This window comes from Rhinolophus hipposideros (genome assembly GCF_964194185.1).
Source record: "Rhinolophus hipposideros genome assembly, chromosome: 18".
Classification (NCBI taxonomy): Eukaryota; Metazoa; Chordata; class Mammalia; order Chiroptera; family Rhinolophidae; genus Rhinolophus; species Rhinolophus hipposideros.
The window spans coordinates 48640757-48655345 of NC_138064.1; the positions used below are offsets into that span (position 1 = coordinate 48640757).

General features: G+C 37.5%; 1 protein-coding gene across 20 annotated transcripts in view; it reads right to left on the minus strand.

Moving 5' to 3' along the window:
- Positions 1–14589, minus strand: part of SRPK2 (SRSF protein kinase 2) — a 214460-nt gene that overhangs the window by 115005 nt on the left and 84866 nt on the right. For 9 of the 20 annotated variants that reach the window (XM_081079979.1, XM_081079975.1, XM_081079974.1 and 6 more), the window contains one exon: positions 13700–13763. The exons of the other annotated variants lie outside the window; for them this stretch is intronic. In XM_081079979.1, coding sequence (XP_080936105.1) covers positions 13700–13737 — 38 coding nt within the window. In that variant the 5' untranslated portion in view covers positions 13738–13763. Of the gene's footprint in view, positions 1–13699; positions 13764–14589 lie in introns of those variants that run through there. 20 annotated transcript variants of the gene reach the window in all.

Consider the following 14589-nt stretch of genomic DNA (forward strand, 5'->3'; position numbering starts at 1 on the left):
AAGAAATTTCTTGGAAAATGCTCGATTTGCGTTTATCTGAAAGTACTTCTACAAATAGATCCATCATAATATCTAGTCATAAGAATCAGAGGCCTTTTTCATGTTCTCCATAATATCTGTGATTTCATTAAATAATCAGGTGAGTCAACAGCAGGTAAGTTTTACTATGACAATCGGCTCAGTTTTCGTCACTAGCTGTTAAATATTTCCCAGCAACTCTGAGAGAAGCAGGGGATAACAACTGTGTTTTCCTTCGGGAGCCCAGTGGACTGCTATGCAGAGCTAAGGTGCCACTGGAAACATGGCCGACCCAAGGGCAGCAACAGCAGCAGAAGCTACTCAGAGGTACATGGCAGTGAAGGGGCTGGAAGGAAGGATGAAGCAGGCATTACACAACTAATGACATCCACACACAACCTCTTGAATCTGTTTACTCTGAAATAAATATCTGCATCTACATGAAGTGGACATGTACCAAGATATCACCACAGCAATAAATCAATACACTCTCTTGCTCCAATTACAAAGGCCCAGAAAAAAATGACAGTCCTAAACTGCGGAGAAAAATCATATGTAACAGACCAAGGGGGTTATTATCTCATAGGCAGTCAAGGATTCCTCTAAAGAAGTCTTTTGTTTATTCAAACACAGACTGTCAAATTATAACTGAAATACCTAGTACGAATGAAGGCAGGCAATTTTTAATCTCTTAAGAAAATGGAAAAGATTGAGCAGAACAACAAACATTTTTCTTTCACAATTCCGTGTTTAACTTCCTTTTCAATAAAATAAATATCATAACATTCAACATAACTGTAGACCTCCTTCAGCCCTGCATTAAACGGGCTCCTCCTGTAGACTCCTCCTGGCCCCAAGAACAGGAGGTCCTTTTTCACTCTGGATCCAAAGAGTACAATGATAACCATTAGAGTTAACTGTAGGGGTGGGGAAAGGCTGGTGAAGGAGACAAGAACTGATTTTCAAGTCAGCATTTTGGATTTTATTTTAAAGCTAAAACAGAATGAGAAAGTGAGAATAATCTGTGTGTACGTGCATGTACAGTACATGTGTGTGTTGAATACCATAAATTATAATCCATCTACTTATTTTTATTTCTTTTATCAGACATAACACAGATGTAGAAATCTGTCTATAATATTTTATCTTTCCTTTTAAAACCAAAGATTTAGAAAATTGCTTTTACAATTAATAGATTGTTAAGTTAGTAGAACATTAAAAAGGTTTAAAATTCAGTTAAGTGGTGAGATGGCAAATAATTAAGCAATACTCCTCTTTAAAAGTGGGGGAACTAAGTATCTCCTAAGAAAACAACTTTACCAAAGGACAAATAACAACAGAATACAATTCCCTTTAAATTACTTATCTGAGTTAACATAAAGGAAATAAACTATTTTAATCATACAGTATAATATTGTCAGGATAGGAAAAGAAAAATGATGAGAAAATGGGGTAGGGTGGAGCTTAGCAAAGACAAATAATAATAAAGAAAACAATATTCTTTTCTAAAATAAAAAAGGTTAAAATAACAGTTCACTAGCATTCTGGTCTGAAAATATAGAATTCAATGGTCTTTAAATTTTTTATTAAAATTAAATTAAATTTGAAATTAGGTTCCTCAGTCATGTAACCACATTTCAAAAGCTCAATAAGCCATGTCTATATTATAGATCTTTCCATCACTGTACAAAGTCTATTGTACAGCACTGGCCTGGAACACTTTAAACAACTTATAGAAGTGATACTTTACATATCCAACGATCAAAGAGTTCTGTCACAAATTGTTGACAGAAAACGTTAAGACAAACATTTCACAATATTAACTATAAAGCAGGAATCTTGTCATGATTAAGCATATATACCACAGAAAAAATACTTAAGGTTCAATAGGCTAACCACCTGTGTTTAAAAAGGAGCATCTCTACCCATCCAAACAAATAAGGGACTACCCCCTTTATAAAGAGAGAAACATATTTCATAGTCTCTCTTGGTAGTCCACTTCAATGTTTAATACAGCGTCAAGGAATAACTCATCAGCCCCGTCACTCATTTCATTCAACCTATTTCCAAAGCAAAAGAACATTTTGCCACCAAGTCTACAGCTTACCATCCAACCTTCCATTCTAGAGGGGAAAATACATTTCTTTAGACGTTCTTAATCAACCTTATTTATGCCCATAGGAGCCTGTGCCTGTTCTAAACATGGGCGGACATCTCCCTTTCAGTGGCTCTTGGTAAACATCGGCATAAAGTTCAAAACCCTTACCACTGAGCACTGTCCTTGCCAGGCAGGCACAACATCTCTCTCTCAGCTATTTTCCATCCTTTCCTCCACCTCTTTCCAGCCTTATGTGATTTCACTTTGTCTTCTCAAATGAAGTGTCCTCAGCCTGCAATGCTAACCTGAGGATTTGGACTCTAGATTCTAGTCCTTCTGCAGCACAAGGCACACTCCTCCCCCCCCTAACACTACACACACACACACACACACACACACACACACACACACGCGCGCGCGCGCGCACAAAAAATTCAAAATCCAGTAAGAAAAATGCATTCTTCCAAAAGGAAGATCTTAACTACAAAGGTGATTAGATTTTGCAATAAAGTCAGTAAATACTTACTGAAGGCGCTACTTTAAAAAGGAAGGTTGGAGAATGTTAATTCTTGTACATCTTTAATAAAAAAGGAAACCAACCATCTGTGTTGAGTATTTTGTCATCTGTCTGGAATGAGCAGTTTGGATCACACAATTTCTTGAAATCCCTTAAAAAATTAAGATCCACTGGCATAGACACTTAGTACACCTTAGGTGATTCATAAACACTTGACTGAAAACAAGAATCTGTGTCTTGTATCCTGTGCAAGTTGACTGTACGGACTTCATTTTCACTTACGCGTGCCGGATGAAACCATGAAGGCACCACAATAACTTCTGGCTTTACTGGAGAGAAGAACCAAGGAACAGGACTGCTAAGTCAACATCATCGGGCATACCGTTCAATGTCACCTTTACACTACTCAGAGACTATTTTGACAATCACAACTTAGGGTGTAAGCTAAAAGGTCCTTTATATACTGCCAGTGAGAGTGTAAAGCTGCACCTTTCTGGAGGTAATTTAACACTCCTTATCAAGAGCCTTATATGTTGGCTTTGCAAGTGATTCCATTTCTAAGACCAAAACTCAATAAATGTGCCATAGTGCATCCATCCACAGCATGGACTCAGTCCTATGCAGCCTTTAAAACAGATAACACTGGGCTGGTAGCACTGGGCTGGCCCAGTGGCTCAGGTAGTTGGAGCGCCCTGCTCCTAACACCAAAGCCACAGGTTCGATTCCCACATGGGCCAGTGAGCTGCGTGCTCTACAGCTAAGAGTGTGACAACAGCTCTCTCTGTAGCTGGGCTGCTGTGGGATGCCAGGAGGAGTCAGTAGACAGCCTGAGTGGCCATGGGCTGGTGAGAGCTGCTGTGAGCGGCTGACCAACGGGCCTCAGCCCAAGGGAGCGCAAGGCTCCTAATACCAGCATGGGCCAGGGAGCTGTGTCCCACACAACTAGACTGAGAAACGAGGGCTTGAAAGGGAGGGGGAGGGGGTTCAGAAGATGGAGGGGAGGCCAGATGATGGGGAAGGGGGAACTGATAGCATTTTTTTAAATGCTGCTACTACTATACAAGATTAATTTAATAAGAAAATCTGCATATGTTAAGTGTAAAAGCCAATTCCAAAATAATGTCAGTATGATACTGGGTTTTCTTGTTGGTAATGGTGTTATTGTTAAAATATATCTGCTTCATTTTTATAAATCTACTTAAACTAAAAAAAAAAATTTACAAACGAAGACTGACCTTTAATGATAAAAGTATGGGAGTTTTTGTGTTCTTTTGATGTGAATTTTATAAAATGAATTAACGTATCTTCTGAGATATGTGAAAACAGTTACATTAAATAATCATAATTAAGTTAGAAAAAACGGTTTGGTTTTCCCACAGAAACCTGTATATTTTCTTGTAATAGATAATAAAGAGCAATGTTGCTTTTTTTCTTTAGTCTGCCAGGAAACCTAAAGCCAAACTTCTTCGTCACCTTTAGTAACTGCACCGTATGCCTGAGTGCGCGTCTGGCTGTTGTCCGTAATAACGTGCTCTGACCTGCATTACAGATATTCTTCTAACTAGCTTCAAAATCCTTCTTGTGGAGAGGTGTGTGGGTGAAAGGGGAAAAGAAAGATGGAAAAAGAAGGAAAGAGGAAAGGAGAAAAAGGATGAAGTGGCAATTGTACAAACAGAACACCATTCTACCTCTGTAATTTCCAGATTATTTATTAAAGTTTAAGTTCCACCATAGTGGGTACCTAGTGTACTTAATAAATATTCATGTAATAAACAAATGAAAATAACAACTTCCCAGTTTGAGAAATGAGTGTCTTTGAGGGCCCTTCTTACTCCAAAGAGTTCCTATCTTATTAAATTTTGGTGTCTTAGTATGTGCTTATTAGAGCAGTCATCACCAGTGTTTTTGCATATTTGAAATATCAGAAAAACCCAGAGACACACTCGTTAGCATGACGACAGTTTGACTTGTATGCCTTCAAGCTATAGCTTAGTACTCAGGATTTGAAATTCCTTTACAGTAAGTCTGCACAGGTCTGTGGCTCACAAACTGTGAATCAATGTACTACAGGCACGGAAGAAAAATGTTTACCATGAGCTAAATTTGGATAGCAGATACTCTTTTTTAAAGGCTGGTACAACTTTTTGTACTGGTTTAACTTGTGCCATCGCTTAAAATCAGAGATACAAATCTAACATGAAAAACTTACTTTCAACTTCTAAAAATCACGCAAGCTGGCAGAACGTGGCCTGTGTTTCGACGTTGCAGTATTCAGCAAGAGCGATCAGCGACCACCTGTTCAGGTGGAGTTGTGCTCTCCAGTTTGCTGGAGTCCCCACGTGGCCCTCACCACGCATTTCCAATGGCCTTTGGTAGACAACTTGAACCCCTTCACCACATTGCTATCTTTAGGAAAGTCTCCCAAAAATGCAATTATTGGTTATGTGTAATTCTTTCAAGGAGTGCCGAGGGCCTCCCACTACAGTCTCTCCGTGACAGTGCCTCAGAGCTCCCATGCCCAAGAAACTGCCCAAGGAGTACCAGGGCGAAGTCACCCACCAAGCCTCTTTAAACATCCTGGCTTTTGTGCTGCCTTTGCTTTGCCCTGATTTCCGAATCAGTGAGTGGCTAGCACATAACAATTGCTGATAAATGGTAGATGGATGGACAGACGATGGATGACAAATATAATCTATACTATAATTAGTCGTAACTTCTTCCAGTTACTGGCAAATAAAGAATTCTGCTATAAAGGAAATCTGCAATGATTTTTAAAGTAGCTATTTTTTTTATTATTGCCATTGTTATTCTTATAATAGCCGCTCACATTTGTTCCAAACATCCCTAACTTACCATTTAGGAGAAGGGGGGGCAGTTCCCAAAATGAAGAGGAAGTGTACTACTGGTATGTAAAATGACCTCAGGTGATACTTGGGCCTTGGTATTGAATTACAATGAATCATATACTAAGAAAGTTACTTCTTTCCCAAGGTTCTTTCAATCTGAGCATATTAAAGAACAAGTCTTCTTTGGTGCTAAGCATTTTTAAGCCCCCTTATGAGACCTGCCAATTTAATTTCCCTCATAAACAGAGGAGCTTAGGCTCAAGCCTGAAGCCTTTATCAGACAACTGAATCTAGACGGGATTTAATAGTAATTGGTTTTAAAGGCAAATGATACTGGTTTTTCAGTTTGAGTGGGGATACAAAGATTCATTTTAAAGAAAATTAACTTTTAAAAGGCATTATGAAAGTTTGTGTTATGTGTATTTTACAATTAAAAATAAACAACTAAGCATAATATTAAGTAAATAACAGCAGAGGGTGGAGTGCAATCATAACAGAAAAGCACCAAAGTGATACACAAAATACTGACATTTGGGAAATAAATGTTTGTTAAGATATTGCTAGCCTGCCACACAGAGGGAAAGTGTTCAAATTTATTTTAATTTCAATTTTACATTAAACAAATGTAAAAATATATGTAATGATAAACTACTTTTCTATGGTTACTGAAAAACTTAAGATTTGCAACCTTTACACTTTATAACAAGTTAAATTAGCTTATGGCTATAATTGACTATGTACGACTTTATATATATATATAATGGACTATTATGACTATATATGGCTATAATTAATCTATGCCAATATCATAGAAATAGATGACCCTCCACACCAAAACAGTCTTCCCACAAAGACTTTTTATAAGCTACAAATGATGATATAAAATAAAATTATTTTGTGATAAAAGCATGTCTATATTTAAGATCGCAAGTTGGGACTGATAGTAAGTAAACCTGTAAGTAGACGAAATGTCACTGATACTCCCCATTGTCAAATAGCGCATGACAAAGGCCACAGAGGAGAGGTACATGTTTCTGTAAGGGCTCCTAAGGGGTGTAACGTTACCTAGGCAGGGCTTCCTCGTGAGGAGAGGGATGGCAGCAGCAAAACGGCTTGGCAGGACCGACAGGACCCAAGTCAGAGGAGTCTGAGACTGGGCTGCAGAGCTCGGGTGTTCAATGGCACAAACATGGAGTTTACCTTTATGCCAACAACAGTGGGAAGACGGCTGCCTGAAGGGCTTTTAAACCAGAGTGACCTGCCTCATCAGATCTGTGTTCTGAAAGGTTTGCTCTGGCTGTACTGTGACAACCCTCCAAAGAGGAATCAGGAAACAGAATCAAAGATTAAATTGGTAATAAAATAATTTAGAAACTACTGCACCTAGACTAATGATCGATAGGAAGGAAGCTCAGATAACTGTCCAGTTGTTTTTTTAACAGAAATTAAAAGATAACACTACACTTTTATTTAGGTAAATGATATAAAAATTTTAGACTACGGACAATATAAAATTTAACACTTGGAACATATCAAAAATGACATGGTTTCTTGGTCAGACCTAAGATGGCCTACCTATCTACCTACCTACCTACCTCCAGGGTTTTCAAGTAAGAAAAACTGGAGCTCCTGGAAGGGTTCTCAGAACTGAGGCTCTGATGACTTCTCTGGCTCCCAGCCCCAGCTTTTCTTCACGCATTTCACATGACAGGCTTACAATATGATTTAACTACAGATATACTTTTGCTATTAAAACCAAGTCAGAAAACCACTGTAAACACCAGTGGCCTCCAGGACCCAGTTAAGAAATTAGAATCAAGTCAGCAGAAGAGTAGCGCCTCAGATGGCTATACCCTGCGAGTCCTGATTGGTCTAAACTTCCAATTCTGATCTCCTTCATGAAAAGTACAGTACTCAAGAACAGTCCCCTGTCTGCTTCTAAGCCTCCACAAAAATGTTCCAACTTTGGGTCACACTGTCACACCCACCAGAATGCTAAAAGAGACAAAGAAAGAAAAAGAAAAAGGAGGGAAGGGAAGGGAAAAAGAACATACAGTAGCAAGTTGGCAAGGACCAGGAGCATAGCTGCAGGGAGTGCAGATTGGCACATTCACTTTGGAAAACTTGCAATGTCCACTAAGGCTCAGCAATTGCACTCCTAGGAATATATACAACAGAGATACATTCACAGGTCCATTCATCAAAAGATATGTTCACAAATGCTCACAGCAGCACTATTTCTAATAGCCACAAACTGCAAACATCCCACATGCTTATCAATAGCACAATGGATAAATAAAATGAGGCATATTCATATGGTGAATAATCTACAGCAATAAGACTGAATCAATTACAACTACTCACATAGGTAACCTTGGGAGAAGACAGACCAACAGAGCATAAGGGTTTCTATTTACATATAATGTTCAAAAACAGATAGATAGATAGATATATATAGTATTTCCAATAATAATAATATGTATTATTTCCACAACACAACGGCCGTATGTGGAAATAATTTCCATCTTTACCTTAGTACTAAAACCCCAAATGAATCAGACTTAAATATGAAGAGTCAAAAACTTCTATAAGTAAACGTAGCAGAAAACCTTAGTAGCCTTGGGCTTAACAGAGATTTCTTAAGATAAAACTGCAAAATTTAAATTAAAAAAAAATCAATAAACTGCATTTCATAATGATCTATATGATCTGTACACTTTCCCATATATATCTTCAATAAAAACATTACTAAAGGTGGCTCAGGGGGTTGGAGCTCCATGCTCCTAACTCCGAAGGCTGCCGGTTCAATTCCCACATGGGCCAGTGGGCTCTCAATCACAAGGTTACTGGTTCAACTCAAGTCCCGCAAGGGATGGTGGGCTCCGTTCCCTGCAACTAAGATTGAATACGGCACCTTGAGCTGAGCTGCCTCCCAGATGGCTCAGTTGGTTGGAGTGCGGGCTCTCAACCACAAGGTTGCCGGTTCGACCCCCTGCAACTAGCAACAGCAACTGGACCTGGAGCTGAGCTGCGCCCTCCACAACTAAGATTGAAAGGACAACAACTTGACTTGAAAAAAAAGTCCTGGAAGTACACAGTGTTCCCCAATAAAGTCCTGTTCCCCTTCCCCGATAAAATCTTTTAAAAATATATTACTAAAAATTAAATAAAAACAAAAAAAGCCTAAGGATTGAGTTGAGGGTAGACAACGCAATCAACCACTGTCATCTCATCTCACCACTCAGGAAAAAATACATACACCTCAAATACATCTCTCCCGCAAATAGAGAAACAGGAAAAAGTGGCAGAGTGGGGGCTGTAAAACAGAAACACAGTTATCGGGAACTGTCCTTCCTACTACTCCCTGAGTTGGAATGGGGGGTTGGGGTACAATGAAGAGAGAGTCTTCTATGAATCTGGCTCTCCTCCCATGACTACTCTTAGTTCCCCACAGAGACACACAGAGGAAAGCATATCCAACATAAGTACATAAAAGACATGTTGGCCCCGGATCCTTTCCCACTGAATAGCCTTTACTTCCTTCTCTCTTCATCTGCTCCCATCCTTATTTTTTCATTTCTCCCTTCATTTCTCCTTATTCTTCCAGGCTTCTCTTTCTGCTTTCTACAACCACGCATCATTATCATATGTCCTTTTTCTCTTCACTTAAAGAGGCTCCAAAATAAGAAAAGGAATTCACACACACACACAAGAATAGCACAGGATCTCTGTGTGTTGCAAATGCCCTTATACTAGGGAAGGGACAACATACAACCTATTACTTTGCACCCATCCTGTTGACACAACATTGTCAGAATACAGGCCACAGCATAAATATTTTTGTACTTTCCCCCTCTTCCTTTCTCTCTTCTCCTGAAAAAGGTAGCTAGGAATTTATCCATTCAAGTATGTGCTGGCTATGTGGGATGCTAATTAACCAGCTAGTACTTATTTATTCCAGTATAAGGACCCCTTTTTAACAACAAAAAATGTCAAAAACAAACACAACAAAAAATGATCCTTTTAGCTATCTGTTCCCTGAGAAAATGCAAACCTACCGTGTTTTTCCGAAAATAAGACCTAGCCGGACCATCAGCTCTAATGCATCCTTTGAAGCAAAAATTAATATAATTAATTACATTAATTATATTAATATAAAAATTAATATAAGACCCAGTCCTATTTTACTACAATATAAGATTGGGTCTTATCTAACATAAGACTGGGTCTTATGTTAATTTTTGCTCCAAAAGACGCATTAGAGCTGATGGTCCGGCTAGGTCTTATTTTCGGGGAAACACGGTAGTAGGCATAGATCGTTCACTTTTGACTGTAAGCTTTATTAATTACAACACATCCGTTACATTTAACAACAGCAGATGTGCGCAATGCTTAGTATGAATGCAGATTCTCAGCTTCTCAGGCTCTTCCTTCACAGACTGCTTAGTCCCTCCCTGGAGTCAGCCTGGATGGATTGAGAATCCTGGCTCTGAGCACTCTGGGCTCAGCTCTTCTTTTGATTAAGAGTTGTTCAATTTTGTTCATGAGTTCACTAAAGAAGCAATACAGTTTGTCAATAATTTTAAAGCAGCAAAATGCTTTCTGTTCACTCAGGAGCTTTCTGGGATGATTTGTCTGAGTCCTGCCAACAGCCATAGTGAGTTTGTGTGTGTGTGTGTGTGTGTGTGTGTGTTCTCTCTCTCCACCCCCTCAATTAGAACTAGTATCTAAAAATGTTTAATAAATGATTATTTCCTTTTTCCAAGCTATTAGTTATTACTATTTCTCTTACTCCTTACCTACTCTACCCCATAAATTTCCAAACCCCAAGAGTGTTCTAGCTTGGAAAACGCAAGAAACAAAAACTTGAAAATCTATTTTTTGCATCAAATAAATATACACACCTTATTTTTTTACATTTATACTGGGTAGATAAGGTAGTAATAGTGTGTGGCTCTCTCCCTACCATATTTAAAATGACTACATTCCTTCATTAAACCAGCACTCAATCAAAAAGAAAATACTCGTAGTAAGATTTATTCCTAAAATCTGTAACAAGTGTACTCTCTTGCAACATTCTTTCTCTTAACTGGCAATAACATACAAATCAGGTATCTTTTTATTATTATTATTTTTATTGTTTTTTTAAGTGTGTTTTTTTCCCAGGACCCCCCAGCTCCAAGTCAAGTAGTTGTTTCAATCTAGTAGTGAGGGCGCAGCTCACAGTGGCCTATCCGGGGATCGAATCAGCAACCCCGGTGTTACGAGCTTACGCTCTAACCAACTGAGCTAACCGGCCGCCCCTCAGAATTTTTTAAATTCATTGAATAATTTTTTCTGTAGTTAATTTTTTAAACGGGTAAGTGGACATTTTTCTCTCTCTCCAAAATATATGTAAAAAAAATAAAAACTAATACTTTTTGGTCACTCCACTGGTTTCTGTCCTATGAGTCAGCCATTCTGAACAGAAGTACTCCATGCCTCACCTACAAAATGACATTCAATAGACCTACACTATTCTGTTAAAAGTAAAAATATAATTTTATATTTCAAGGTAGTGTTGAGATCTGTTAAGATAACATTTTCTAATTCAGGCCTCCAAAAAACCTTCAAAATTCCGTTATGTTACTTCAAATCACATTTGTATTTTTCAATGAAAGATCCTTAAGAGCCTACAAAAATAAATGAGGCTTATTTTTTTCCCTTTTCCCATTTTACAAAATTGAGAAAAATTAATCCAACTAGTACTAGCTGTCACAAGACTAGCAATTGCCATTAGGCGGGTTAAAACTATGAGATGGAAAAATTATTAGGAACATCATATCACTGTTGGTAAAAGTGTTGTTTCTCCGCTCGGTTCCCTGAAATATCAAAATATCATTCTATACTGCACACAGTGAGCAAAATCAATTGTGGCAAATGATAACCTGGTTTCTTACAAACAAGTAGCTTCTCTCCTCTTTAAAGAAAGAAGACTGGGTTCCTTCATCCTTCCGACCAATAAACACATGAGAATACTGACCATATATAAATTCCAAATATCTTTAATATTCAGGCCATGCCTCAAACAACTAATTTTAAAAATAAAAATAAAGACTTTTAAAATTTAAGTTAACTGGTGAACAAGGAATTGAAGACTATGATGGTAATGCTACATGATACTGTAAGCTCTTAAATTCTTGGGCAGGATATGGTATTACTAGACCATAATTTTATTTTTAACTTCAGATTCTTGTTGTCAAGTTCTTCCAAACAAATTAAAAAGATCTGACTATTCATCATTGTATGACTTTAAAAAAGAGGGAAAAAAGAATAACTTCTATTTTTAATATATTCACATTAGTGAAACAATTTCTATGTTTGCTCGGTGTTGGCTCACCCATAAACTACCTGTATCACCCACTAAGTCAGCATATCACAACTGGCAGATACATACGGAAGCACCCCCAAGAATAGCAAAGCAAGCAAGCTCTGGTAAAACTGTGGATAAAGTTGTAAGACGCAGAGCAGCTGATTTCTAAACTTGAACATCATGGCCACATACATCCTCCCTTTCTACCCAATTTAACCACAGGAGCTTAGGCAAAAAATTAACAACAAATGTAATCAAAATATTTTAAAATCGGTCCTTATGAGAAAGTATTTCAACCATAAAAACCTCACTCATTCCTAATTTGTTTCTCAATAATATTCATCCATTCTGTTCAACTCTCAATTTATCAACAGAGAATTCATTTACTCAAAAAGACAACGTAATTATGACTGTCCTCCCATTAAGAATGCTCTTCCTAGTAACAAAACTCTAAGATTACAGTTAGCACCCAGACCATTCACTATTTACACCACCCTCTCCCCTCCCCACCACCACCATTTTACTGGCAAAACATTCACAAGGCTGAAGACTGTTTTTCATCTCAGCAAACAGAATACTTTAAAACAGATGGCTAACCACAAACCAGAAGTTAGAAGCTACATAAAAATAAACCTAAATTTTTCTGTTTCCAATCTCTAAAGAAAACAGTAACATCTTCCATATTTATAATGCCCTGAATTACAGCCAGGAGCCTTTCACCTAATTATACTAATAAATCGATTTAATGTCATCATTTTGCCATCAGATCATGTCCTCCATACACGAGTGTACTTTAATTAAATCCATTTTACCATGTTAGGTTCTTCATATATTTTCTTTCTAGTGTCTTCCTATGTCATTCCTTACCTACCAAATCGTTTCTTCATAATGTTTTCCTAAATATTAAATCTATGAACAAAAAAAGATAACCTGAAAACTAACGGAAAAGATAAATCAACACACCTTAAATACAAAATTATCAACATTAGGTATAAACTATTAGGTAATCAAGAGAAAGGTAATCATCAACTGTACACCCAATGACCCCAATTTAAAACATTATGTAGTATACAGAATTTTGGTAAACAGAAGTGAACACAATATTTACATAGCAAAATAGGCAACTATACATAGCCTCATTTCTGACTTGAGGTTTAAAAAATATCTTAATTCTATTTATTAAGTAAACCAGCCATTTTAAGGAAATATCTCCTTACATGTATAATCATTTGATTGACAGATAAAATAATTGCTTTAAAATTACTTGAGTCATTTTGTCCTTACCTGCAGGCATGAACCATTACTGCATGCAGTGACTGTTCCATTTCCTAGCACAGACTTGAAGAAGCATCATATCTCTCTTTCTGAATGTGACTAATCTGTCGGTTTGCAATTCCTAAGCTATTTACAAATGGCACTCCCTTTCCACATAAGAAAATATTTATTACAACCAAAAGTCAAGTATTTTTAACCTAAATCTTCCAAATGATGGCAATAATTTTGTGTAGCAACGTCAAAATATAGGAGGAAAATCCAATACTAGCATTTCCTTAAAGAAAGCATTTTTGTTTTTTGGCTAAGTAAATTATTTTTTAAAGCCTTCAACAGCTGTCACACATGAACCAGCGGTCTGCTGTGTTATGGTGTGCATGCTGCAGCTGATGAGACTTCACTATTTTTGAAAAAAAAATCAATTACCCTTTGTAAAAGCAGAACAGCCTGCCCAAACACACATCCTCAATACAGCACAATGTACAGCATGCAGTACAGTACATTATACAGCAAACTTGACAGGAAAAAAACATGTCCTGGTTTGTTTCTTAGCAATGCTACACCATTAATTGTTCATGCAAGAGATGTAGCTGTACCTTTCTGAAGAGGACGACTTCTCAGAGTTAACTGACATCAGCAGCTCAATCTTCTGCTTGATTTCTGGAAAAATCAGAAAATATTCACAACCAAGATTGCCTGCCCTTGCTTTCAAGCCTTATATCAAGAGATTTTTCTTCTCTGATCCCTTTTGTTCAAAATGAGGCCACAAGATTCGCAGTACTTCTGGTTAGGACCGGGATTCAATGGTGCTATAAAGGGAAAAAGCTCCAGAGGCATCAGGCCTTGCTAAACTATGCACATGACTGTTTATGAAAGCAGGAAGTACCATTTCTTTTAAGCAGAGGGGTGTTTTCTTTTTCTAAGGTAGAACTAGCCTGGCTCTACAAGAAGATTTTTAAATGCAGCAAATGAAAATACAAACAAGCAATGCTAACAACTAGATATGACATACAAGATAATTTGAGAAGCCTGGATAATAAAGCTACAGGCTGTAATGAACAGATATGCAACCCTTGGCTACTTCTATTTCACCAGCCCTGAAAAATATGGCTCAGTGAATCATTTTTGTCACTTAAGAATGAAATATTAAACCAGAACCCCAATTTATAGATTAAAATTTTTTACCCTTTGTTATAATTTATTGATTGTCTTCAGTTAAAGATATATTTAATATCTACTCCCTGGCTCCCTTAGAGAAAGACTTGTATTTCACACCTTCATTTCCCCTCCTCCTTCACAGCACAGCTCCAGTGAACAGCAACACCCAGTACCCAGCACATCAATTTCTTTTAGGAAAGGACTAACAATGCCATCTCAAACAGAAATGTAAGCGCAAATTCAATTTAATCAAAAGATAATTGTCTGCTACTGATTTAGCAAAACGAGGAAGAAGAGGTAACAATAAGAGGGAGGGGGGGAAGAGAAG